The sequence below is a fragment of the Lampris incognitus genome, chromosome 18 (assembly GCF_029633865.1).
Source record: "Lampris incognitus isolate fLamInc1 chromosome 18, fLamInc1.hap2, whole genome shotgun sequence".
NCBI classification, from domain to species: domain Eukaryota; kingdom Metazoa; phylum Chordata; class Actinopteri; order Lampriformes; family Lampridae; genus Lampris; species Lampris incognitus.
In genome coordinates, this window is record NC_079228.1 from 22,734,377 (window position 1) to 22,762,360 (window position 27,984).

Consider the following 27,984-nt stretch of genomic DNA (forward strand, 5'->3'; position numbering starts at 1 on the left):
AAAGTACTTTTCTGTAGAGGGAAAGGCAAACTAGTCCAAAATATCAACCTTAAAAGTGATGGGGGAAGACTGAAAGATTGCCCTGCTTACTCATCTGAACTATAGAAGTAGTTGTGCAAGCTTACATCCACGCAACTGTTGTGAAACCACTCGAGGTATAAGCTGCAACGTTATTTTTATACACAAGAACTAAATGTCACTGGCCAATATTTCAAATGACCCTAAAGTGGTTTATTATATCCAGTTGGCTGGTGGCCCAGATAGCGCAACAGAAGGTAGCAGAAAACAAACCTCGGTAGTCAATAATGCACTCTGTAAAGCACTCTGCACTAGAATCTGGTTCATATCATCCAGGAAAAGCCCAGAAAAATATGTGCATCTTAGTCTCTATGGGCCAAAACATGAGGTAAAAATCCACAAAAAGTTCCGACACACAGGACTAAACCTCGTAATGTCACGAGGCAGATTTCTTCAGAAGTGCATAACTCAAAACAAGGATTTCATCTTCAAGATAACTCATTACAGGTATTATTTATTATATGGCACAGTGGTTAGCGTTGTCGACTCACAGCAAGAAAGTCCTGAGTTCGAACCCCGGGCTTGTCCAGCCTTGGGGGGCCATCACAGGTCGTCCTCTTGGAGTTTGCATGTTCTCCAAGTGTCTGCATTCATTTCCTCCCACAGTTCAAAGACGTGCAGGTCAGGTGAATCAGACTTGCTAAATTGTCCCTAGGTGTGAATGTATCAGAATCAGAACTTTATTTCTGATTCTGTATCTGCCCTGAGATGGACTGGCAACCTGTCCAGGGTATTTCCCTGCCTTCTGCCCAATGACTGCTGGGATAGGCTCCAACATCTCACAACCCTTGTTAGGGTAAGCAGCTTGGAAAATGGATGGATGGATTTATTATTATATCAATTATACATCTTGGCAATTTCAGTCATGTTTATATTTCCAATCCAACAGTGTTGCTCACTAGTCTTAACAGCTAGAGGCAAAAGTTTCATATTTTTATTTGCTCGTGCTGGCTGTAAACAGCACCATGGTTTGTTCTTTCTTTTTTTCTCTCTCAGCATTGGCCTTTCGTTGTGGGTCGGCTCAAGATCATTCACCTGTAAGTTCAGGTAGGAAGGAATAATGGAGAAAAGAAGGAGCTTAGATCGCAGCGTCCTCCATGAACTGACAGATGAAGAGAAGAAGGGAAACCAGAGGGAGAAAACAACAACAACCCGGCTTTCCATTAACACGTCGCAATCTCATTTGAAGACTTGTGACTCAGAGGAATGAGGCAGGGAGGCAATGCAGAGCAGGAGGCTAGGAAACCAAGTGTGCATACATACACAAGGAAAAGTCAGCAAGAAAACCTTCTGCTTTATTTTAAACACCTCGAATCACGCTAAAATGTGTTGTACTAAAATGGAATAAAGCTAAATGAAAACAATGACCACAATCTGATGTTTTGTTTTGTTTTGTTGTATGTGGGGTTTTTTTGTGGTTTTTTTTTTACACAGCGTGTCAAACGTTGTTGTAGAAGCTCTGACAGCAAAGTAGCATGGACCCACATTAAATGATGGTCCTCCCTTCCTACTGCTGAGATCAGACACTGGGAGGGGCCCAAGGTGTGTGCGAGAAAAATACTTTAATTACAACAAGTTCTCATCAATACATTTCTGCTAAACCGCATCCAACAGAGTAAATTACCCACACATAATCATGAGGACTCACAACTGGATGAGTCATCTGGACGTTATGGAATAACACGCACACACACATACACACACACACACACACACGGGTGACTTGTATGGTCAAAAATTCTAGTTCGTTTGTTTTTCTTGGTTAGAAAAAGGATGGCTCACCACCACCTAAAACCTCTGAATTTAAACAGTATAGGATGGTCCATACCACAAACATCCAGATACATAATACAAATACATAATTCACATTAGTACTGAATGCTCAAAAGTTCAGCATGACCTCTATGTCCATCCTGAATAAAACTGCACTTCCATCTGAGCCAGCCATTTCTCACGGTCTCCAAAACAACGCCAACAGTCAGGGCTTGTTCAGCGATGCACATGACATCATCACTCAGGGCGAGGAGTACTCCAATGCTACATTTACCCCACTATGTTCGACTTACGATAACGGAAACAATAGTAGGAGCATCTCAAGTCCACTCTTCATTAATGTCTGTGTGAGAGAAAGTCTTGGGAATCCATGACGGATACGAATAGGATTCTTCACTCATGAATAACATTTGTCTCCTGATGGTAAAGGAGGTTGTGTTGAGGTTCTGGCATTTAAACAAACTCAACAGGGTGATGGCTAGTTTTCAATAAGTATTTTGTTAGCACAATGGTTGAAGTGCAACAAATTAGTGTTCACAAATGAGTGGAGGGATATGCATCCTATAATTCTTAGTCAAAAATCACAAGACTGGGGGGCGTCTGGGTAGCGCAGCGATCTATTCCATTGCCTACCAACACGGGAATCTCCGGTTCGAATCCCAGTGTTACCTCCGGCTTGGTCGGGCGTCCCTACAGACACGATTGGTGGGAAGCTGGATGTGGGTATGTGTCCTGGTCGCTGCACTAGCACCTCCCCTGGTCGGTCGGGGTGCCTGTTCAGGGGGGAGGGGGAACTGGGGGGAATAGCAAGATCATCCCATGCGCTACATCCCCCTGGGGAAACTCCTCACTGTCAGGTGAAAAGAAGCAGCTGGTGACTCCACATGCATCGTAGGAGGCATGTGGTAGTCTGCAGCCCTCCCCGGATCGGCAGAGGGGGTGGAGCAGCGACCGGGACGGCTTGGAAGAGTGGGGTAATTAGCCGGATACAATTGGGGAGATAAAGACGGAAAAATTAAAAAAAATCACAAGACTATTTGAAAACATAAGATTGTATAAATTGGTGTTACTGTATGGTTAGACTTTTGGTTCAAGTTCAGGAGCAATTTCAAATACCCAGGATTCAGACTCAAAATCCTGTTTGAGGTATAAAAAGGCCAACTAATTTTGTCCTTTCCAAGAAAAAAAAATTAAGCCTAATGTTTGTCAAGATGTAAAATTAGTAGACACAGGCTCTCCATGGAAAAAAATGAGATAAACAGACATTTAATTAGTACCATCACTATTGGCCTCCTCCCAGGCCCAATATCTCAGAGAAAACAAGTCTGTTTGGACATTGGTGACGACAAGGACAAATACTGCCAATATAGCAGCTGATACTCATCATCTGGGGAGTTAAAGATTGATGTTTTTACGGTGTTTCTACAGGAAATCAAAGGTAATGCTTTCTTCATAAGGAAGAATACATTATGCCGACAGCTTCATGAAGTTTAAAATGGGGCAAACTGGCACTGTCGCTATTTTCTGAGCTGTGCGACTCCAGTCATTTGCTAGCATAAGGACAGTAAGCGAAGGATCAGACATTAAAAATACGGGAAAAGAATGAGTTGTGCGGAAGGGCACCACAGCTGCCCACACAAACAGAGAATAGAAAAAATGTGCTGCTGCATCCTACAGCAAATCAATGGATCAATACACATGCAATTTCAATTTCCCTGGATCTCTGTATTAATTAACCATTCAGTTGAGGGATACCTTAAGTCAAGAGTATAAAACCAATACTAAGGACTTACAAATGAAACACACTGAAGCAGACTGGCAATCTGTTTTGCATTATGCAGCTCTCTGCAGATTAAACAATTGATCTAACCGGATCTGGCCTACAGGGGGGAAAAAAACTAATGCTCTACTGTTCTCTCACTAAACTACTCACTGAAATCAATACAAAGCTTCATAAACGCTGGTGCAAAAATATACATCCCAATATTTCTAAACATTTTGGGCAAATTAAAAATGTTAAGTGCTGGCTGTTGGAAAGCCAAATTCTGCACCCATGTAGATTGCTGCAAGATGTGACTGAGCACGTGAGCCATGGTCAGACACCGTTTGCGACCAAACCCAACGCGGAGGTCTTTTGAGTTGACAGACCAGTCAGATAAGCAGCGCTCAGCAGTTTGGGCTGCAGTGGCGGTGCAAAGCCATCAGAACAGACAGTTACATAATCAATGCTAAATCTAGATTCCCTACACTGCGGTAGCCGATGCTCAGCTTCCTCCAGCCTGCAGCATCTCCAACGTATTCGCCACGACGCACCAAGCAAAACAAGACCGCTGATTCTGGGCACTTCTCCGCTTTTACTTCCTAATCAAAAAAAACAAAACAAAACCCCAAAACAGATGAGCTAGCACCTGCCTGCAAAGCTCAGTGCATGCTCATTCATACACAACCCACCTAATCTTTTGTATGTGCTTGAATAGCACTGATGACTGACGGGGAAGCCAGAAATGTCTTTCTGAATCAAACCTGCACCGTTGCCTTTATACACGTCCTCATTTCTAGTGGAGACTGTGACTGAGGGAATCCTTTGGACTAAATCCTCCCACACACATAAAAAGCAATTTGATCTATTTTGACACATTTTTACAGTGACACACAGGCTACCTCACAGGATCTGAAAACAGACTAAAATATGCACATTGTTTTGCTGACAGAGACCTTTTTTTTAAAAAATATTTTCTGTTAGCAGAGGCAATGACGCACACAGCAGTGATGTCCCAAAAACATCCTACTAAAGCCATTCACTAAAGTTTTTTATTGCAGCTACTGGTAGCCCAACAACTGAAGCAGTCTTCATGCCATCCCAGAAACCATTAGCTTCAGTTAACAGAAGAGTTTTTTCCTGCTTAGTGGGACTCAAAATGCTGCAAAAAAAAACAAACAAACAAAAAACACAGGGGCTATTGGACACCACACAAAAACAGACAGATAACCTCTCCAACAGTGGAGGGGGGAAACTGGCTCCCTTCACACAAGCCCATTTGTCCCTTTCCACGTTCCAGGCCAAGGACTTTGACTTGGTTTGAAAACCATAAGCTGGTGGTAAAGGTATCTGGCAAAAGATCTGATGGCTTCATAAATGTGACTGAAAGGAAAACCTCCCTTCATGGGCGGCACGGTGGCGCAGTGGTTAGCACTCTTGCCTCATAGCAAGAAGGTCCTGGGTTCGAACCCCAGGCCATTCCAGGTCCTTTCTGCGTGGCGTTTGCATGTTCTCCCTTTGTCTGCGTGGGTTTCCTCCAGGCACTTCGGTTTCCTCCCACCATCAAAAAGACATGCATGCTAGGGTTAATACTCCTGCCTGTGCCACTGACCGAGGCAACAGGAAGAAATAAATGGAGTTGGTCCCCGGGTGCTGCACAGCAGCTGCCCACTGCTCCTAGCTACACAACTAGGATGGGTTAAATGCAGAGAGTGAATTTCATTGTATGTATGTACAAATGACAAAGTGTATTCTATTATAATCATCTAATACCACACTAGACCAGAGGGAGGTGGATTTCTCCAGTGGCAACAATAGTCATAAATAGCATCAATGTGAAAGGTTAAGAGCTTGCAATGATTAGCACTTCTTTGGCTTTTTATCCACATTCTGGTTATGGTGCAAGGTTTTACCGAGGGGACAGTGACAAAAGCTGATCAGGCTGTCAGTCACTGGTACATTTAATTGGAGTAGTCCATGACAGGAATACTTTTAAATGGATCAGAAAAAGTGCTGGGTATAGCGTGACTCATGGATTCAGGGCAGGCATCTGAGAGGCAAATTAGGCAACACACGCACCCGCTGCAATGTTAGATCTAGCTGCCTTAGAGAAGCTTAATCTCACAACAAACTGATAAAACTGTGCTACCACATCTGTGGGTCAGGCGGTAAAATTACTACGAGATTAAGCTGCCTGATCCCCCCCCCCCCCCGACAGTAGTGTAACGTGTTCAGCCAGACATGAAATCTAGTCTCTGTGCAGACAGACAGAGTCTGCAGGGGAAAGGGGTGTGAGGGACGGAGACGCCCAGCCTCCATGCACAAATACTTAACACATGAGCCTCAGTAGGAAGACACACGCGGCTTCTGTTCAGCCAGCTGCAGAACTGACGGCAGTTACTGTACACTGGCTACATGCAAGAACAAGATGCTGGCCAAGAGCACAGCAGACACAAACTGTGGCAGAGAACCAAGGGCTGAATAAATTTAACCAGAGCCCGAGTGGGCAACAAGACAAGCATTACAGATGGGAGAGGAATTTAGATTTATAACTACTGACTGATACGTGGCAGTATTGAGGTTGAGGGCATGTTTTTTTTTCAGTGCAATGACTATAAAATGTGGGAGTGGGCAGTCGCTGCATTTCCACACTAGCTACTGCTTGATCGTCTTACCAGTGAAAAAATAGTTTCTAGATTCACAGTTTGCAATATATTTTAGTTTAAAGAGAACCGGGGCCAGTCTACTTCAGTTAGCATAGGTTTGGGCAATACTTCAATATTATAATTCATTGTCTTACAGTGTTGTCATATCGGGATGACATTTGGATATTGTCCAATTGTGATACTCACTTTTGTTGTCCAAATGATAAGAGAATCTTATTGCCAAAAATTTCTCACAAAATGAAGTCTGAAACATTTGAGGGAGTATAACATGAAGACTGGTTTTGATTTGATATTATACTTTACATTACCAAAACAGTTAAAGGTGAAACCTCAGTTGGATTTTTAAATATGGCATGTTTCCATGTAAACAGATAGTGATTATACATCAATATGGTGCAGAATACTTGATCAGTCTTATTAACACACCATCAGCCCATATGGACATGATGCCAAAAATGACCCACGCCTCAAGCGTTTTCTCTTTCCAAGTCCCGACTAAGGATTACATGACATATGCAAATATTGTCACATGTGACATTTGCAAACTAACAGCTCAAAATCAAGACCAGGGAAACTTCTAATAGGATGCAAAAACTAATCACCTTAATCCTAAAATGGAGACAAACCAGGTTAAGCCTTCCTACAGCAGGCAGTAAAGGTCTCCCGCTCTGCAGAGGAAATCCACTTCAAACTGCTGAGATGATGATTCTAGTTCAACCCTAATGCAAATAACACAGGTCGTTGGCTAATTGGTGACATCAGTAAGATGAGAGCCAGACAGGGAAAGTGGGTCAATTCCACATGACCTGATGATTTGCTCAAAAAAGAATCATGGGTAGAGAAATGAGGAGAGGCTGAGAGGGACCTATTAGTTTGTTTGCTCACACAGACACAGCCAAAAAATAGGACTTAAAGCCATGGACAAGTGAGACCAAATGTGAGATGGATTATTTCTTGTGATCAATTAGACTCAGCAGGGATGGGCAACATGATCCAGAAAGGGCCAGTGTGGGTGCAGGTCTTTTTCCAAACAAGCAGTTACACACCCGGGGGTCCGCGGTGGTGTAGCGGTCTAAGCATCAACTTTGTGTCGATGCAGTTGCCCACTGGAGACCGGGGTTCGCGCCCCAGTCTCGTCAGATCCGACTATGGCCGGACTCCATGAAGCAGCAATAATTCGCAACGCTGCCTTCGGGAGGGGGGCGGAGTCGGCTTGTGTTCGTCACATGAATGCGTCTGTGTGTGTCGGAAAAAGCAGTGGTTCGGCCTGGATTTGCCTTGTCATAAAAGTGGGGAGGTGTCTCCTTCGAGACTGCCGGCTGGAGAGATTCAGTTGGCGAACGCATGCAGTACAAGGGTGGGTGTTTGAACTAAAATAGGGCTCGATTGGCCACTAAATTGGGAGAAAAAGGAAAAATCAGAGATACATTTATAAAGAAAGTTACACACCCGAGTCTACAGATCAAGGTCCTTAGCAAAGACTATTGGTTGACTAATAGAATCAGGTTTGTAACAGCTTGGTTGGAACAAAGACCTGCACCCACACCGGCCCTTTCTGGATCATGTTGCCCACCTTGGAAAGGGGAGGGTTCTATCAACTATATCTGTTGGATTCATCTGTTTGACCAATTTCAAGCAAACTGGGTGACAAAGAAACTTAGGTGAAATTTACAGATCCAGGGATTGCAGAATTAATAAATGTCCGCCAGTTTAGAATTTCAATGACAACTGGACTGTCCTAGAAAGAGGAGTTTCATTTTGCAGCATAAAAACAATAAATTTAATAGCTGGCCGATGAATGAAATAACTCATTAAGCTCACTTGGAATAAACAGGCAAATAGCTGCTGCAAGACTGCATGCAAAAGGTAAAGGGAGCTTATGTGCCGGGGCGTTGCCACATAGGCCTAAACACTACAAGGTTAGCATACATCCTAAGTTTAAGTGTAATTGGCTGGAACCTCAACTCACTCCAAGCATCTCTCCTCTCTCTTTCCTGTATATTGGCAAATCCAATGACTCTGCATGGGTCAGCTGCTAACCCAAGACTAAAAAAAACAAAAAAAAACAAGGGGAATTTTCAAGGTGCAAGCCAATATCTGCCAGTGACAAGAGAGTCAGTCTAAACCAACCCATTGAAAGAGGCAGGTTATTCAACATTGAAAGGGGAAAAGCACATTCAAGCCAGTAATCTTCACTTATTTGCCTTAAAGCTGGCCATTTTCAGGCCGACAAACCAGTTAGAAGGTGAAAATGCTTTCATCTCAGTTCTTCAGCTGTGATTGCATTGTCAGCTGAAGTGAATTCTGAGGCATTTCACAGTCACGTTTAACAAACATGCATACTGGCAATCACATGGTCTGGGGGACTGACAGAAAGAAGGATCATCAGACCAAACATGACAGGACTGAATACTGACTGTACTCTGGGCAAGTCTCTCTTAAGGTTTTACTATATGTACATATACTAAATTACATGAACAGTGGAGGAATCATGTAAGATGGCACACAAACTGGCCAGCGGTCACTGATCCACATCCATTTTCCCTCTTGTTTAACAATGTCAGACATCTACATACAGAACTGTGAGCTTACAATAAAGGCCAAGTCTGGTATTTATAATTGTGTTATGGAGAGCAAAAACACATTGTTCAAGAGCTCTTCAGCAATAGTTGAGAACACCAGATTGAGAACATAATGCAGAGAGCAACATGAACAAATCATAAGCTCCCACTTTCTATAGGCTAGTATATGGAAAACGGGCTAACCTCAAAAGCCACTTGAAAGGGCGTCATCTGAGTTAGCACGGCATCTTTTTGGTTTGAAACGGTTTACAAGGGTGCGAAATACTGCATTTGTGTTCTCTACTGTTGTGGATGTGTTTGCGGTAAGCGTGGGCACGCCTGTGGAACAACATCCCTGTACGCCTGTCCCCTGCTTCGGTTCCATCTGTGCCTGCTGAGCAATGCCACACTTACACACAGCTTACAGCGACACCGATGTGGGACATCGAGTATCGAGGTATTTCCACTCATTTCTGGATGATGGACAACAAAGCAACTCCCTACTATTGTCCTCTTTGAACTAATGATGAGGAGATTCCTTTTTTTTTTTTTAAAAAGAGCCCACCTTTCCGCATTGTAAGGACTGGAAAATGGGAAATACACAAGCAATGCTTCTCTCCCAAGTTTTTTCCAGCAATACAATGGAGTTGTCATGCCAATCAATGCAGTTACAACAGTGGGAGACCCGTGGGAAAGAAGATAATGAAAGGTCTTAATTGTGATGGAAAAAAAATATTTCTCATGTACAGCACTCAGCATAAGGGCTATAAAGAGGAAAAGGCTCAGGTAATTACCAACAATATCAAAGTTAAAAACCTTGGACAAAAACATGACATCTTTTCTGTCAAACTGAATGAAACTGCACTATCATGCCAAAACATAAAACCTGTTATACCATTCCACTTAAATATGAAAACTAAAAACTATGTATGACTAAGAAAGGTAATATTCATGTAATGTAAAAACTCACCTCTAATGACGTGTGGGCCGATCTGTATTCATCTGAAATAAAGAGAGAGCAGTGTTATTCACATCTGTATGCTCATAAGTACAGTATTCAATATTCAACAGATGTACTCATTAAATCATACATGCATAGATTTGCTGTCTGTAACAAACAAAGCAACACACCCTTTGAATGCTTTAACATGTACCGCCATGTAACACGGCATCACATTAATAGATTCATGAAGATAACTAATACACACACACACACACACACACACACACACACACACACACACACACACACACACACACACACACACACACACACACACACAGAGCACGCTCTCACAGGGGCAAGCTCTCGCAGTGTTAGCAAGCATAAAATATTAAACTTAATATATATCATGAGAAGAGGGTGCAGGGTGCCAAATATTTCTGATTGCCCTTTTATGATTAAATGAGTGAGAACAGTGTAAGTAAGAAGGGCCAAGCCCAACTAAACTTAATACAGATGACAAGAATTACTACAGTTCTTATAAAAACAAGAGAAGAACATGTCATGCGAATCTATTTAGTGTGTTCATCCCCAATGACACTGTTCCGCCTGAGGCACAATGAGACAAAACATGCCGCTGAGGGCTGGCCACGGTACTGTTCAGCTTATCAGGGGACAGGTCCCCCACTCCACCTCCTATGGGAAACGCCTCCATGTATGGGGGAAAAAAAGTCAAACAAAGAACCATACTTTGCCCTTGGTTATGACTTGTTCATAAATCATTTCATGCACATGAGGTGGAATGAGACCGAATGATCTCACCAGACGATAAGTCTGTTCAGCAAAACTTAACTGGTGACACAAGTCTGAACATGCATCAAAATTGTACATCACTTCATCCAGATGGTACAATATAAAGATTCATTCATTTACATTTATAGCCTTCGATGTCTGGAGTAAATCAAAGCAACAGAGAGTGATCTGAACAAAAGATGTTCTCCATCAGTCTACATCTCAACAGTGCACAACTTAGTCATCATTAGTGAAATTTCCTAGCATAGGTGGCCATGCTCAAGAAAACGGTTACGCCTGGGGTGAAAGTACAGACACAGTGACAGACCAAAAGGACTTTGATGCAAGTGCGGAGGGTTAGCCTAATGAGGCCTCCACTGTGCACAAAGAAGACACTTTGGTCAGAGGCATTGTTTCTCTGGAGGTCAACATGATAAAGGTAATCACAGTTTCAACAACATTAACCAATTTCCTACCAAACCTATAAGACTGTTGCGATTTAACGACATTCAGCAGTGTACCACTGCAAAAGAAAAATCGTATCCGTTGCAATGATGTGCCGTTCACTTGTTTTTACTGACTTATAGCTAGCTGAAGAGAGAAAAATAAACACCCGAGGAACCAGTGTTCATCCAAGGAACACTGGGACCACTGTTAGCCCATGCCAGGGAGAGGTGGTTCTGCCATGACGTTAGCTTCTTCTCCAGGATAAGTTAATCACAGTGGGCATACTTGGAGCTGCCCACAATGTCACCTCTGACCGTCATTTATTCAGAGGGAACACAAACACCTCTGTCCTGGTGGAAGGCCGTTTCACAGAAAGTGGGTCAAAGTAAGGTAGTGCAGCATTTTTTCAACTCATTCAATTTGCCTTAACAATGTTTTATCTTTCAACTAACACTGGCTTTCATGCTAACAAATCTAGAGAGTTAAGAACAGACCTAAAGTACGGAAGTATACATACAAATATCTGGTTTAATCCTAACTAAAAAAACAAATGGTGTGGCATTCATGGTTGGCTCTTCGTGGCACAACATAACAAGTGTGAACATATTTTTCTGTTCTGCATATGAATTGATCTGACTGCAGCAGAGGCGGCTTTCTTTCTGCATCAGCAACGTTGAAAAACACTTGACTAGGATTCGGAGCGCCTTTGTAAATCCAATTTGCCTGCTCCACATCACAATAGCAAAATACTTCACTGGTTAGTTAAAGCATAGAGGCAGTAAAGATGATTGTAGACCCTGTCCTCACACCACAAGGCATCATATAAATTAGTGTGACACTGGTAGTGCATTTTATTTTGCCTGTCTCGGTGCTAGTCAGCCCTTATGCAACACCTTATGCAGCTTTGGCTTCAATATTGTAGCCATCCCGGCTGCATAAGCATTGTTTTTTTTTTCTGCTGAGATAGCCTCTTGAACTGAACTTGTGGCTAATTAGAGCTGTGGCGGGGCAAGGCACAGGCAGCAGCTTAATAGGCCTCACGTCTTTCTCATCCTTGAGGCTAATGAGAATCAGGACGGGGCAGAGTTCTTCTGAAAATCCTTCATCCACTGGCCAAAGCAGCAACACAGGGTTCCCCTTAATCCCGGAACTCATCTGGAGTCAAACTCAACATGCTGGCCATTTAATTCATGGCATTTCTTGCATTTTTTGGTGGTGTGGAGAAGGTCTAAACTGAGAACTTGTTAAAGATGTTGGCAATAGATGCAGCAAAAAAGAAAAAATGAAGAGGTATCTAGGGATAGATAACTATGCAGTGCTGTTCTGAAACAAACTATAAGTTTTTTTTATTCTCTTGTCTTATTTTAAGATAAAGTAAGTTTATCTTGCTTAAAGCATTGTTAAGGAGTAGACCTTCTTTGAGAGGTTATTTAAGAAAAGGAAGAGAAAGGATAATTCCAGGTGGGGGAAATGGGAGAATGGGAAAGATAGCCAATAAGGTCCCACCAGAGCACGAAAATAATCCACCACTGCACCTGAGGCAATATCGACCCCCCCCCCACCCCTCAGATGTCAATGATATGCGAGGCTTGGTTATGGCAGATAAGATAAGCCTTACTCACTACCACAGTCAATAACCTACTGCAGTAGTTCTCCGTCGGATTCTCAGGTTCTGAACGTTTTCCCATTCTGCCAGGCAAAATTAATTATCTGATCGGGAGGTTTTTCAGCCCTGGAACAACAACAACTGAAAGTAATTTTCCACCTGGTAGAATAAAAAGCCAGCATTACTGGTGGTACCTGAGGACCTGACTGGGAACCCTCGAACCAATTGGATCATGTCCTGCTGGGAATAGTTTTATGGCTACTTTCCATTATGTATTGTCGTTTAACTATGACGCATCTTATAATTGTGTCAGCAGGAGTTGTTACCCTCGTTATTTCTTAAAATAATCGCAAGGAGTTCAGTGGAACTCAAATTCTACCAAAACAGAGTGGAATTTTACTGGAAATAGCCCTGCAGACAGATGCAGCCCGCAGGGAGTAGTTAAAAAACAAATAGGTGCGTCGCAGCAGTGGGGCTTTTCACGCGATTCTTGAAATTTCGTGTATGAAATATGAACATTTGAAACATTTTGAAAAGGCAAAAGGCTTTTGCAGGTAATTTCCACTTTTTTTGTTTTGTTTCAGAGCGATTTCCATCAGACCTGGACTCAAGGTGCTCCGCATTTTAAACCGGTCACGTGGTTTATTGTTGACACTGGCTAACTGACCGCAGTACAGTGCGTCAGACACAAACGCCACACCTGACCTGAACCCAATCACAATTTCAGTGTTAGTGGTCCAATTATTGAGCTACTCGTATTTGATGATTAAACTATCGGACTTCACTCGATACGAATAAAATCAGCCAGATGTCGTCAGAAATTATCAGAAATTTCCTGGCTCTTTATTCCATTCCCGCAGTGTGGTTTGGTTGAAATATTAATGATTTCCTCACTGTAAACACATTCAGCACATGGCTGGAGGCAGACAGAGCCACAATATGGCCTCTGTGTTGGGATGCTTTATTCGCGTGGCCTGTGACTGATGTGAGGGGAAAACACATCCCGCTGGCTGGAAGACACTGTGTTTGGCAACGGGATTTACTGTTATGAAAACTGCCGTTTTACTCAAATTCTCGACTAAATTCGCCCACTTGACCCCCACCACCACCACCATTTTCTTTATTTCATTTTATTCATTTATTTTTACCTGTGCTGTCTCCGTTGTGCAATTTCACAGTCCCATCTCTCCCTATCCGAACGTCGGTGGGTCCCTCGATCCTTCTCACGGCGGACACGGCGGCAGTCTTGACATCCCTCGCCCGGCTTTTCTGGATCAGACTCCTGCAGCATTGATAGCAAACAGCCCACGCCTGCTCCTCGTTGATCGGCTGGCTGTACAGTGTCAGGATCTCCTCCAGCGACAACTCCTCTACCCCGCCGTTGAAATCCATATCGACGTCCCCAGCGTTCAAATCGACGGTGAAGTCCTGGAGGAGGTTCGGCGAAATCAACATTCCGTCGTCGGTCCCCGGCCGCTTGGCCATTGTCACATTATAACACCACGAAGTAAAAGCATAAAAATAAATATATTTAATTTTTCAAACTTGCTCCGTCACACTGACAGGAGAGACCGTCGGACACGTTGCTTTCTATCAGCTGTTTTCTAACTGACTGACTAAAACGTAACGATTTAATCCCGGACGCGTCTATCGTTTTTCCAACCAATTTTAGATCCAACTTCCGGGTGACGAAAGGTTTCATGCCTTTGACTGGTCAAACCTAACCCTAACCCCACCTTAATCCTAATTTTAACCAATCAGAGACAGAGATGTCCGTGACGCTATTGGAAAAAATGCCGCATGCTGGACACCTACGCCCCCGTCTTTGTGCTCCGCACGGCCTTAACGCCCATCCAGTTTTCATCGTCAAATTTCTCAATTATTCACCGTTATGATAGCGTATAACCTCCGTGAACTAAAGGTAAATGTCTGGATTTCATGATCGAATATCCATAACAAGCTCCCCTGAAAGGTGCGTTTTTATCAACGTCTTTATTCCTAATTCTCCGTGTGACCTACAGAGAAAAACCCTAAAACAGAGGGGGTTGGTATACAGGTGCCAGCTCCCAATTTGTGTACCCCCCATCATCCCTGCCTCCAACAAATAAAATAATTAGATAATAATAATAATTAGCATAAATTTTAAAAAAGTCATTGCTAAGCAACATAATATTTCCTTTCCATTAAGAACTGGAATCAGATTGGTTGCGTTACCAACCGTCAAATAACATAAAACAAACACGCGATAATGTGCGTTCACCAAGTAAACGAGTCGTTTACACCTCCCTGTTTTACCTTAACACGCAATAAAAGTCAGGCTGCAGGCTTTCGCTAATTTAACTCCTGTGCACCGACTGAACATCAATAAAATTAAAAACTCTACTCATCGGACAAGTGGGTCTACACCGAGTGTCGGTGCACATAAAAATCCTCGTTATTATTTTCATGACAATACCAAGTTGAGCTTTTTGTTTGGAGAATACAGGGAAATACAAGCAATGTGCTAATCTGTTAGCCTACATTATGAAAAATGAACTCTGGTCTAAATTTGATTGATGACGTACGTTAAATTATGATTCTAATCATAAAAGTGATCCTTGGGAATTTTCTCATGGTCTGCTATCTCATATGATTTCATATGGAAACTTTCATAAAATCCAGACATTTCAGTTTACTTAAAGATATAATGGATAGATTTCCTTTCAATTAGTCTCCAGCAAAAGCGGGACCTCCTCCATTGAACGAATAGCCCCCTTTTAAGTGGCTGTTCTAGTCAATTGGAAGTCAATAATAGACCCGCAAGGCCCACACACTTGCTTCGGATGGTTTTGATCGCCACCTGCTGGACAAAGGAGACACTCTTTCAAACCTTCAAAGTATGCAGTCTGTGCAACCTGAATTTGATTTCCTGTACGCTATTTTATTACATTAACACATGCCTTATATTCATGTAAAATGCATGGACAAAAAATATTTTAGTCTCATCAAACTGTTGCGTCACAAGTTTCTGGACAATGGGACTGAAACCACCGAAAATGGTTTTGAAACCATTGAAAATGCTAAATGGCCTACTTTCATTAACCCATGATGTTACTATAGGGTGCAAAATATCATGTTACTACCATGTAATATTATATAACATGACAAATAAACATGTACGTAAGCTAACGGACACTGACTGAGCACAAAGAATAATTTCCCTGTCATGGTGAGCACAGGAGCAAGTCATACTGACATAAGGCATATAGGCACATGCGGGTATTTTGTTTTGTTAACTTCCAAAGCCCTGTATAAAAATAGTCCTCACTCAGCATTCAAGTTTCAAACTTCGGGACCTCCATATCTGAACAGCACTTCAGGTTCATCTAAAAGTAAATAATACATTTACTAAGATTGAACAGCATTATCATTGGTTTCTCTGCTGCTATTCCATTCATTCAAGATGGGCGTACTCTTGCATACATGATTGAAGCAATTAGATGATGTGCAGATTAAGACTATCATGTGCATACATATATAGTCTGTCGGTTAATATCTTATTGTTCACTGAACACTACAGACACAATTCTTGGCCAGCACCATAAGCATGGGAAACAGCACAGTAGAGTGTATGAGCACTGTTTAGCAGCAAGTCTCCATTTTACACGTGCGTATACACAATGGCACAACAAAGATGCAGCATCCCCAGGTCTGTGGATGGATACATGTGCATGTGTGTATGTCAGAAATCCCTCAAAAAGATGGCCAAGAGACCATGTTGAGTCACAGGCACACATCATCCACACTACAATGTAAACCATCATCCCATCTTCCTTATCGACTTTCTTCTTCATCTTTCATCACACACTTTCCCAGAATCAGTAGCTCCACTACCATTGGTACTGAGGGGCTGGCCATCCTTGGTAGGAGCATTGGCTTCTTTTGATGCCCTCCTTTTGCAGTCACGGGTGGTCTGCTGTGAAATGATGGCAGAATTTGAATGTCACGTCATTTAAATGTCACCACACCACACAGAGAAGTGCACAAGTAAAGATGTCCAACTGGGCCCTGAGTCACCGTATCATTGTTCATCAGTTGGGGGTTAGATAAATAGAGTCCAATAATGATCAAATATAATCCTAATCAAAATCAACTCAGATGATGCATAATTCTTGAATCACAACCCTGTTTCTTGAAAGGGATTTCTGCTAAAATTGAATTTTGGCTTAGTAATTACCTCTCAAGATCAAGGAGAAGGCCATTAAATTGCATTTGGCTGAAACAGCAGAAAGAAATTTATATTTAAAGTAATGTTATTGTCCCAATATTAAATGTCAGCTCATCACAATTCCTAACTTTGACTTGTGTTATCATAGGAGTTTTCTTGTCTCTTAAACATTTTCTGTCATAATTGTTCTTGGTGAAAGGGGACTTTTTTGTGAAGCACTTTGTGGCATTGTTTGAGAAAAGTGCTATATATATCAAATTATTGTTATTGTTGTTGTTACTCTTGCCGACTCTGTTGCATGCAAAAACCCAAAAGGAAAATTAAGACGCAGTGCCCTTTTAAAACTGCATACACAAGGAGAGGGGGCACGTAAGGACAACCTGTCCATCGACTCTTGTGAGAGAGAGAGTTCATATCTTCTAATACACCCATGCATATGCCATGGCCCTTCACACTTTTAATAACAGTGTTCAGGTGTGTCTGAGCTCATTGCAGGATCTACTGGGGACTTAAGGGGACTGACTCTCTCCAGTCAGTTATGGCACATGGACTGTAAACTGTAAAACCTACTACATCATTTAAGGAACGCCGGGGTCTTCTCTGGTGGCTGGACCCTGTGGTGGTGAGGGGCTGTTTCCCACACTGGGTCCCTGTGTTAACCAACCTCTTCTCCTTCAGACTGCCCTCCAGACCCTTACCTGTTGGTGTAAACATAAGAAGAAGAAGAAGAAGAAAAAGAAGAAGGGGGGGCAGTCAGCTATCACACACAACTCGGTCCAACAGAAAGGGTGCCAAGCTTGGATTAATGATCGGTTGAGTGTTTTGATTCCACCACTGTGTTAACAGCAGCGTATTGATTAAAAGCATTTATCCAGCTCGCCCCACACGTTCATTGTTTTTAATGATGCGAGCAGAAGCCGCGACCTGCTGGTGTCGGTACTAGCTTATTTCTCGTCTGCAGCCTCCTTCGCTCGCTTTCGGTTCGTCCGAGAGCATAAGGCGTTTGAAAATGAAGAAGGAAAAGGCGACGGCAGCCCTTACCGTTTGTTCCGGGCAGAGGGGTTTCTATGTCGGTGTTGGTGAGCCACGTTGACTCCGTCTCTCTCGTCCAGCTTTCATGGTACCTCGGCTCGATAATCGCGTCCGCCCGGCTCCCTCCACAACCCATTGAAATTTCATCCACGGCAGGTGTTATCAAACGACAGACGAGGAAAACAAACAACACAAAAAAGGACCGCCCTCTGTTGTTGTTTTTTTTCTCTCCAGGATGACAGCAACACCATGAATCTCTACGTATTCCTCGGTGTACCGGTTTCCATTCCGACGCCAGTAATAGTGATGATGATGATAAAGATGATGACACGCTCAGACATCAGCAGTAAACCAGAGAATATACACCGCGATTGCGTCACTGATGGCGGGATTCGGGGGGGTGGGGGGGAGTCAAAATCTTACATCTATCAATAACATCAAGTTATCCCACAGAACACCCAGAAACATATAGATTAATTTTCATAAACATGTCTTTATATGTAGATTTATTTCTGATATCATATATATATATATATAGTCTTTTCAGTCATATTGACGATACACTATTTTCACATAGGGTTTTTCTTAAAACGTCATGACATACAGAAATAATTAATGCAGACAGTTCACATATAACATATTGCTTCTTGGTAAAAGTAACCTGACTCAATATTTCACAGAACAGCAGCTTGGGTGGAGACAACGCAACATCATAATTCACATCTACATCGAAACAGACATTCCACACGTACGGAGCTAGTAATACAGTACCATCAACATAACAACCAAAAATCGATCAATCGATGCTTGATTCGTCACAAAATAAATAGTATATTGAACACATTTTTTCCTCTTTTTCATCAGTTACACACAGTAGACACACATTTTCAGAATGTGTGTTTAACTTGTGACTGCTGAAGACAGTAATATAATAAGTGGGGGAAGCGCCCAACAATATTCACCATAGATATAATTGGTCCTTTGTTGCCATATGGAATGCCAACCCTTTCACTGATTAAAAAAAGGGAAGCTTTTCATTTACATCATAGCAAAAAAAACAAAAAACACATGACAAACAGAAAGGGGGGGGTAGAGATTGAGTAGGACCTTTGCACAAGGAGAAACTCTGGGCCAATATGTTAAAAAACATCTGTGAAAAGTAGCCCAGTGTTTCCACCGATATGCAGCCCAGTTAGAATTCGTAACCCCTGATCATCACCCTTCGCTTAGGGACACGGCACTGAATCAGGAATGTAAAAGTGAAAGGGTGATTGAGAGTTGCATTGAGAAGGACAGAGAGCCTGTGGGAGACTATGAGAAGAAAAGGGGGACTGAATTGAAGCTTGCGGTTGAGCATGTCACACAGGAACACCATCGCAGTGAGGGCGAGACTCCACTGAGCGGCTAATAACTACAACAGTGGTGAAGGCAAGGTGTCTAGACTTTGAAGTCCAACAGATTGCAGTCGATCTTGTAGTAAACATAAGGATAGTACTCCTGCTGGCTCAAATTCAGCCCTGGGATGTCCATGGAGGCCTATAGAAAGAGAAGATCAACAAGGATTAAAGAAAAAAAAATCATTTATTGAACAACGTTTTTTAAAGTACATTTTATACAGATGTGTCAGAAACAAAGCAAGAAAGAAAGAAAAAAGAGAACGAAAGAAACGAATAAAAGAAAAGAGTGACATATCACACTCAATTAACTGTGCATCGCCTGTTTACATTAATAAATGGCAACCTGGACCCACATCTTAAAATGTCAAATAATCTCCATTAAGTAGTCTTACGTCAATGATAGCAGCGCTGCTATCCAGATGTTTGTACAGGTCATAGAGCACTTCTCTCAATTTCTTCATGTTCTTCTTGTTGGGCTGGAGCAGCATGGCCTGGAAGTTGACTGGAAGACCATATCTATGGCAGACAATGAAATCATCAATGCACAGAACCTTAAACAACCAAGCCATCTGACACCAAAGAAGAAAGGAAACAGCCTTGAATAGGATATAGACGAGTGAATGGAGACCTAATTTCTCTTTTTCTTTTTTTGTCAGATTAAGTAGTGAGAGACTGGCATTGTCATTGGTTCCAAATATGACATCCTTATTTAGGCAAAGCCTGATGGATCATTTCATTCCTCACCTTAAGACTGACTCCACAAACACACGCAAGGCTTTAATGTGGATCCATGCGATGAAGGCCTCACTGAAATTCACTTTCAGCCATCGTACCAAGGGCCCCTAGACAGCCAACAATGGAATTTTTACAGGCGCTGTATTCAATTAAGATCACACACCTGACAATTTGCCAAAATTAGAATGTCTTGAAGTTAAACAGCTCTAGAAGTGAAGGCAATTTTCAGTATACTTTAATTACACTAAAGTAGAATTAAAAGGATAATTTTCTCAATCACTTTGCCCACATTCAACACAGTGAAACTAAGGCCGTCTTTCTTTTCTTGCATCAAATCTAAAAATGAAAATAAGAACACACGATGTGGCCAGAGATGTGGCCTGAGGCCAAACAAGTATCAAGTTAGTGGGTATTCACCATACATAATTACATTGCAATTATTTGACTATTTTACGAGTTGTGTTGTTTATGTGGAGAACAGCAGTCGTACAAACTGTTTCTTCTTGTCTGTGGACAGACGTGTCATCTCCTCTTTGTCTGCCTTCATCTCTTCCTCATTGTAAAGGAAGTCACGCACTGTAAACCTAGGTCAGGACAAATGGGAGAGCTAACAATTAGCCATCATGTAAAACAGGGGTGTGCATACAAACTCATGCACAAAGGCACACACACGTAGACATGTAGAGTACCAATAAACAGAAAAACATACAAGGATCCACACACACAGACACAATTAGATCCCTACACTATGGCAACTGAAGTGGTTATCAAGTGCCAACAAAAGCGTGTCCGAGCGTCTATTCTTGGTTCTAACACAACCCAATGTAATGGAGTTTATGAAGAGATACTTGAATCCTGTGACGTCGTGATCCCGTCTGTCTGTTGCTGACTGACTGATTTCCCAAAGAAGACGTAGACTTGATTCAAGGATATGATCATGAAAACAAAAAGAGGATAAATATTGCTTTCCAAGTCAAGGTTGTGAATCTATAACCTAACCTTCGAAATTTGTTTTTGCATCCAAAAAAAAAAACATGCATCCAACTCTTCTTTTTTCTTTTTTGGATTTCCCCCCCATTTTCTCCCCAATTGTATACGGCTAATTACCCCACTCTTCCGAGCCGTCCCGGTCATTGCTCCACCTCCTCTGCCAATCCGAGGAGGGCTGCAAACTACCACATGTCTCCTTTGATACATGTGGAGTCGCCAGCCGCTTCTTTTCACCTGACAGTGAAGAGTTTTGCCAGGGGGACGTAGTGCATGGGAGGATCACGCTATTCTCCCCAGTCCCCCCCAAACAGGTGCCCTGACCGACCAGAGGAGGCACTAGTGCAGCGATCAGGACACATACCCACATCCGGCTTCCCACCCGCAGACACGGCCAATTGTGTCTGTAGGGATGCCCGACCAAGCCGGAGGTTAACACAGGGATTCAAACCTATGATCTCCATGTTGGTAGGCAACAGAATAGACCACTACGCTACCTGGATGCCCCCCAGCATCCAACTTTTCTGATACAATGTATTCGTATAAGTCAGCGGTGCGGTTTATGTGCACTATTATTTACTTGTTTTCCCTGGCCTTGTGCTTGAAGTCATCAATAGCTTTCCTGAAGAGGGTGACACTAAACAGGCCACTGTCATGGTCTTCGAACAGCAGGCTGGGACAGATGAGAACAAAGAGGGGACAGTAAAAGTAGAGTTAAAATTTTAGAAAAATTAATAAAAAAAAGTGCAAAGAGTTGTGCTTAAATATTTGTCTGAGCAGTGTTGCAACTTTCAAAAAATAAGTCCCACCTATTAAATTGGTCTTCTGAGACAGGCGTCTCAATCTCCCCATTTTGAGATTGTCTGTAACAATTATCTCAGTTGAAAAGTAAATGAGTGAGATCACATGTGAATATTCCCAAAACGAAGTCCTTTCAATCCACTTCGGAGCTTTTACTCATTATGTTTTGCTTTGTCTGGCCATATCTGCATCTAATGCTTTATATCTTTTCTGTCGATACCGGTTGCTTGGTTACCGCACCGCATCTTGTCCATCCAAGGGACCGAACACAATTTCTGAACATTAACTATTCAAAATGGGAAAGGGTCAGTTACTTTCCACAAGGTCAACCATGTGTGACTTTTTTTTTAATGATCTTTTCAGAGCTAAAGATGAGGTTAGGCAGCATTTCCTCTTGAGATTTTCTATTAGTGGGTGGTGGTGTCTGACAGGGCCAGCTGAGGAGGAGGTGGTTTCCTTTCGTTATGATTTATGATAAGATGATAATTGGTGGAACATTAAAACTTCAAAATAATTTTGTATGATTTTAGCTAAGTTTTTAAGTTTTAATTTGTGCAACAATGATTTCTCTATTACAATCACACTCCTATACATCCATCTGACATAACTGTCTTTGTATGGTAAACTTAACAACCAATCAAAATCATGTTCTTAGAAACTTAACTCAAGAGATGTGTGTTCACATATCCATGCTTCTCTCTCATAAGAACACTGGTGTGCGTGCGTGTGCGTGACTAATGTAGTATCTTGCATTATTAACAAGCGATAAACAGACCACTGTGGTCCTGTGGACACCACTGGCACAATAGCAGGCAGAGTGTGAGAACCACTCTGTCAAGAGCCTGCAATTACCTTGTATGAATTTATTTCTAAATTAAGTCTCATTTCTGCAAAGCATTGTCATATTGTATAGATCACTCTCCTGAAAACAAGTTGGCCTAATCCTGTGCTTCTGCTAAGTGGCACAAATGAACCAGCCAAAGGGATGGGATCTGTTGTGTGCTGAAGTACTCATGTAAGCCACATTACATTCTCAAGCGTTTTGAATGCAGCGGCTAGATGCTCTATACAGTCTCAAAGTATGCCTATATGTAATTAAATTATTCAGGGGGGTGACATTGCTTCACAGGGATGGGGAGGTGTATTTGTGGGTGGCAATTACCATCTAATGGCCATTGAAAGGGAATCTAATATGCAAAGTATGGCACACATAAGGAAGTCTATGGCAGACGAAAAAGTCAGTGACACCGATCAAACTGTGTTTTGTAATGTGTGATATTGTGCTATAAAAATAAAATTGACTTGACTTTACCAATTATGCAATGAACTGAGCAACTAGTACCATTTAACATCTGCCTGTAGGTTATATAGTTTTTGACTCTTCAGAATACTTGATGAATCACTGAGTGAAATATCCCCACTGGGCAATAATTCTTGACGTTGGCTTAAAAAAATAAATCAATCAGTTGCCCACTGGGGACTGGGGTTCGCGCCCCGGTCTCGTCAGATCCGACTATGGCCGGACTCGACGAAGCAGCGATCATTGGCAACGCTGTCTTCGGGAGGGGGGCGGAGTCGGCTTGTGTTCGTCACGTGAATGCGTCTCTGTGTGTGTCGGAAAAACAGTGGTTCGGCTTGGAGTCGCCTTGTCACGAAAGTGGCGAGGCGGTCTCCTTCGAGACGGCCGGAGAGATGCAGTTGGCGAACGCATACAGTGCGAGGGTGGGTGTTTGAATTAAAATAGGGATCGATTGGCCACTAAATTGGGAGAAAAAAGGGAAAAATCAGAAATAAATTTATAAAAAAATAAATAAATAAATAAATCGATGATAAAAAATTATCAGTAAAGTCCAGCCTTACTTAGTGGAGCGTGGAACAACCATTTCAGCCAGGGTTTCATATGTCTTCTGCCAGTCAGCATAGTTTACCCTGGTGAGAGTGCACAGAAAAGATGACACTAGTATATTCATATTAAGAATCATTTAGTGTCAACTGTGCAAGTGGATATCAAAGCTTCAAAAAAGATTTTAAATTAGATTTGATAAACTTGAGTTGTACTAATACTGTATTGGGGAATTTCACTTGTCGCAGAAGAAAAATGGCAAGTAGAAATAGATAGAAAAAATGTGGGAAAAATATACTTGAGAATTGAAACTATACTAATATACATGCAAATATTAAGCCCCAGTGTACCTTGCAAATGGTGGTGTACTTACTTTGGAACAACCACCAGCATGGTAATCAGATATTCTGAGTCGAGCACGAAGTCCTCTTTTTTCACAATGTCAGCAAGACTTCTGGTCATCAAGCTCCCCCTATCGACAAGACGTACATTTCAGGCTTTAGTGTACAATACAACATGGCTTACCCAAACTTCAGTATTCCAAACTGAACAGCTAACTACACAGGTAATGAGTGAAAAATTACAAACGAAAGTCTTAACCGTGCAAGCTGTAATTTGTTTATTGATATTTGCTACATCCCCGCGACCCTTGAGAGCAGGATAAGCGGTTCAGATAATGGGTGGATGGATGGATATTTGCTACAAAAAGCACCTCAGCTTTAATTATGGCTTCTTGAAATTCTTGCAAATGTATGGTTTATAATCTAAATAACATCATTATGCATCCAGACATCCAGATCCAACATCCAGATTTCTAACAGTGCAAACATGGTAATAATACGCATTTTTAAATGGTCACTTAATTTGCAAAGGATAAAAACTGATGAACTAGAATCTCAAGACAACTTGAGATTCTCTAGGCTCAAACTAAAACAATGGAGGACAGGCATTTGGTTCCAGATACAGTCAACGTTATGTTAGCAACATATGTCAGCACAAAAGGTGCTTTAGGTTAATTTAGTGACTGTCAAAGTTTGTGTTTATGAATGGATGACTGCTGTGTAAATGGCTGACAAAAATTGCTACTCACGCATTCTTCCTTTCCAGGTTTTGCAGATTACCCTTCAGATTGTTGTAGGCCGATGCTCTGGCCTTCAGGTCATTATCTATCTGAGTCACTTGCTAAAATCGGAGAAGCATATGGTAAGCATTAGAGGTTGGTGGCCGTGAGGCATGTCCTTCAACAAGCATGTGCTAATGCATTTCGGTGTCATCAACAAAACATCTCTAGATCCAAAGTACAGACAAATAGAGATGCAGAAACGGTCAATACTGTACCCAAGATTGTGAGGAGTTTGAGGGTTAAACAGGGAAATACAAATGGCGCCACTGTCATATTATCTACATTCCAGTATGGAGTACCTTGGAGATAATCTCAGAGATGTTCTTTAGTGACTGCTTGATAGGATATTTGGCCATGTCCCACTGGAATCTGGTGATATATGTGACCAGGTCAACTGGGAAAGGTAGAAAAAAGGACAGAGCAATTAACAGAGGCCTCTTAACCAATAAGGTTTGAGCAACTGAAGGAATTAAAGACCTTAACAGAATATAGCTCTTTATATTTGGCTATAAGGAGATGGCTGGTAAAAAATTTAAAAAAAATAAAAATTGTATTGTAAGCAGGCAGAATCCAAGTTAGAGCTCAAATTTAGAGATGGACTACTAACAATGAAATATCTTTGACATGCTCACTAGATCAGGGGGTGTTCTGTAAATCAGTGTGATAATGAATACCTCCATTGGCCAGTAAGTTCTCCTGGACCTTGTCTCGACTGTCCTCCAGAACATCAGCCATGTACTGGGCCACTTTCTTAACCACACTGGCCAACCAAAACCAAGGCCACAACCAGGGTTGCAAACCAAAAGAGGACAAAACAAGACAAAATGGTCGACAACACTCCTCAGCAACCTAGTATTGGACTTTGACATACACTCCTCATGTCACTGAATTAGGGAAGTTCTATATTGTCATGAGATCACAGACTTCAACTACAGATTTCCAAAGAGTTGACATACACAGAAATGTCACCTCAGATTAAATCTTATTTTATTATAATTATTAATTTACACAAACTATTTCAAGTTATAAACAGTAAGAAGTGTTGTGCTTTAACTTGTCAATGGCAACAAAGTTTACCTCTCTACAAAAGTGTCTAGTTTGGCAAGCTCATCAGACAGACCGACTAAGACATCCAGGGTTCCAACCTGTTGAGAATGTACATAAGACATTAAAAAAAACAAAAATGTGCAGTGCAGTTGAACCTCTATGCTCAATAAAGTTCCCTATGGTGTAAAGTATTGCTTTCCCCATAGTAATTTTAGAAATCTATCATTGGTGTACTTGTGATACACCACATCATCACTCGGGGACATAGGCAGAAAGTTGGGAGTAAACAAAAACAAAAATGTTGCAACTTGTGACCTTGAGGTCGGGTATGTTGAACTTGTTGTTGGCGGAGAGGTTGTTGGTGCGAGTAGTGGCCACCATCATCTTGTCCCAGGTCTGCTGGCATGTCTTCTCCCCCGGTGCAGAGATCAACCAGAATTCTGTCATGGCTGTTGGTGGAAAGGTAATCCACCCGACTTCAGATGCCCTCTCACTGAGGCAAGGTAAGAAGGATAATAATACATTTCGTCCATTATATAAACTATTAAAACATCACTGTATAATTTAGGGGCTAGACGATGCCATACTAAGTATGGAGGTCATTCCGCAAACAAAGGATGCGCGTTAAAGCCCTTGACAACAAATATCTGCCCTGCTGGAGTGTCTTTGAGGACGCTGAATCCACATTAGCTGGGTGCTTAAGTTAGATTCAAGTCAAGTCAGATTTATTTGTATAGCTCTCATTTCCAATTTAGCCAGAAGGCTTTGCTATCACAGTTATATTCTGTACGATGTACAACACACTCTTTCCATAGATCCTTTGTTTGGATGAGGAACTCTGCAGAGAAAAATCCTTGTGAGGTTATTAATGTGGTTCACCCTGCACATTGCTAAAAAAAGAAGATGGTTAACAAAAAAAAACAAAACGTCATCATTATTTAACATTTCTCCTTTTATCAAATGTACTATTGTGGTTTTTAAGACAGCTGACATTAAATTAAAAAGTCTAATGTGCATGAGTAACTGACATACTTCTTTTGGCAGAGGGAACTTGTGAAACATTACAACTATAAATTCATGTATCTGCATTAATAATAATAATGTGCAAAAATTTAAAGTGAAATCTTGTGATGTGAATGCCTATTGAAGCTTTTCACTGGGGCAAATTTTTAATATTGAACTATTTCCCCTGTAATGACGTGGACATTTAAGAATCATATCTACTGAAATTTTTGCCGTAAAAGATTGAGAAAGAGCAACCACTGCTCCTTAACAAACCAGTGTCACATTACTAAGCCTCTTCTTCCGCTTTTGCCTTTGGCTACTACTTCTTTACTAACACGAATGGTCATGGACGGTCAGCCAACATTAAAGGTCAACCAACTCTGTATTTTGGTTGACAGTATCATTAACAGTATTAGCATTCATATAAATCGTAGTAATGAGATAAGCCTACTCCTATCTTCTGAGTGAATGTCGTGGTCCAGAGTTGCCGAAGACATGTACCTATAGTGTTTTAAATATTGATCATAACCTTCACTGAGCGAATACTATTTCTAGATTACGACCGATAACTAAAAACAGATTAATATGTAGCGTTAGCTTAATAGGTGAGGATAACACCTGGCGTAGACAGGTAACAGCCTACTGACATTAGCCTGCTAGCATGGCAGTTCCAGCCAGTCACGACATCGACGTTGGTGTATTTTCACACTTACCGACGCGTTACGTGGATTCGGTGTCAGGCCACACGATTTAATCGAATAAAAATTGGCACAATTCCCGATGCATAGCTCAAACAATAACGGGTTTTCAACTCGAAGGTCCTTCACCAGAGCACCACACTCACAGTCAGCTGACCAAAGCAGGAGGTGTGCGTTAGTTTGTTTGACGGCGCTGTCAGCAAAACCCAGAATAAGATCCACCACTCTTCCGCTGTTCCTTTATTTGTAAGCGCCCTCCACCACTAGCAAGTGCAAACGGCATCTAAAAGGAATGGGCGAGATAAGCCTGAGACACGACTACGTGGCTTAAAAACATACTTTATGTGAACCTGTAACCGTGAATCTTCTTTTTTAATTTCCTTAAAGGTACTACGTCTAAATTATTTCAAACCCCTTTAATTAACAAAGCCACTCGAGTATCAACCTTGTACAGTTTTTTTAGCAACCAGCTTCCGTGAACAAC

At 41.8% G+C, this 27,984-nt stretch overlaps 3 protein-coding genes across 4 annotated transcripts in view; all 3 read right to left on the reverse strand.

Moving 5' to 3' along the window:
• spire1a (spire-type actin nucleation factor 1a) overlaps positions 1 to 14,254 on the reverse strand; it is a 38,702-nt gene extending 24,448 nt beyond the window's left edge. Inside the window, exons 1-2 of the mRNA XM_056298267.1 lie at positions 13,774 to 14,254; positions 9,808 to 9,839 (exon numbers count right to left, since the gene is read on the reverse strand). Of these exons, the coding sequence (XP_056154242.1) occupies positions 9,808 to 9,839; positions 13,774 to 14,110 (369 nt within the window). The 5' untranslated portion in view covers positions 14,111 to 14,254. The remainder of the gene's footprint in view (positions 1 to 9,807; positions 9,840 to 13,773) is intronic.
• Positions 14,255 to 15,547: 1,293 nt separating this feature from the next.
• si:ch211-215i13.3 (brain and acute leukemia cytoplasmic protein) lies at positions 15,548 to 18,161 on the reverse strand. Its single transcript, XM_056298874.1, has 3 exons — positions 17,874 to 18,161; positions 17,403 to 17,530; positions 15,548 to 16,580 (listed from the first exon to the last, which is right to left on the reverse strand). Exons 1-3 carry the CDS (start codon positions 17,998 to 18,000, stop codon positions 16,455 to 16,457), a joined length of 381 nt encoding a protein of 126 aa, XP_056154849.1. The 5' UTR covers positions 18,001 to 18,161; the 3' UTR covers positions 15,548 to 16,454.
• A 199-nt stretch (positions 18,162 to 18,360) lies between these two features.
• atp6v1c1b (ATPase H+ transporting V1 subunit C1b) lies at positions 18,361 to 27,943 on the reverse strand. Of its 2 annotated transcripts, XM_056298409.1 has the most exons (13): positions 27,516 to 27,943; positions 26,113 to 26,290; positions 25,828 to 25,895; positions 25,425 to 25,510; positions 25,050 to 25,144; positions 24,718 to 24,809; positions 24,001 to 24,099; positions 23,645 to 23,713; positions 21,564 to 21,656; positions 20,487 to 20,580; positions 20,006 to 20,103; positions 19,654 to 19,777; positions 18,361 to 19,400 (listed from the first exon to the last, which is right to left on the reverse strand). In XM_056298409.1, exons 2-13 carry the CDS (start codon positions 26,242 to 26,244, stop codon positions 19,302 to 19,304), a joined length of 1,149 nt encoding a protein of 382 aa, XP_056154384.1. In that variant the 5' UTR covers positions 26,245 to 26,290; positions 27,516 to 27,943; the 3' UTR covers positions 18,361 to 19,301. The 2 variants fall into 2 exon arrangements, with proteins under 2 accessions (XP_056154384.1, XP_056154385.1); XM_056298410.1 differs by lacking the exon at positions 23,645 to 23,713.
• Between the last annotated feature and the right edge of the window lie 41 nt (positions 27,944 to 27,984).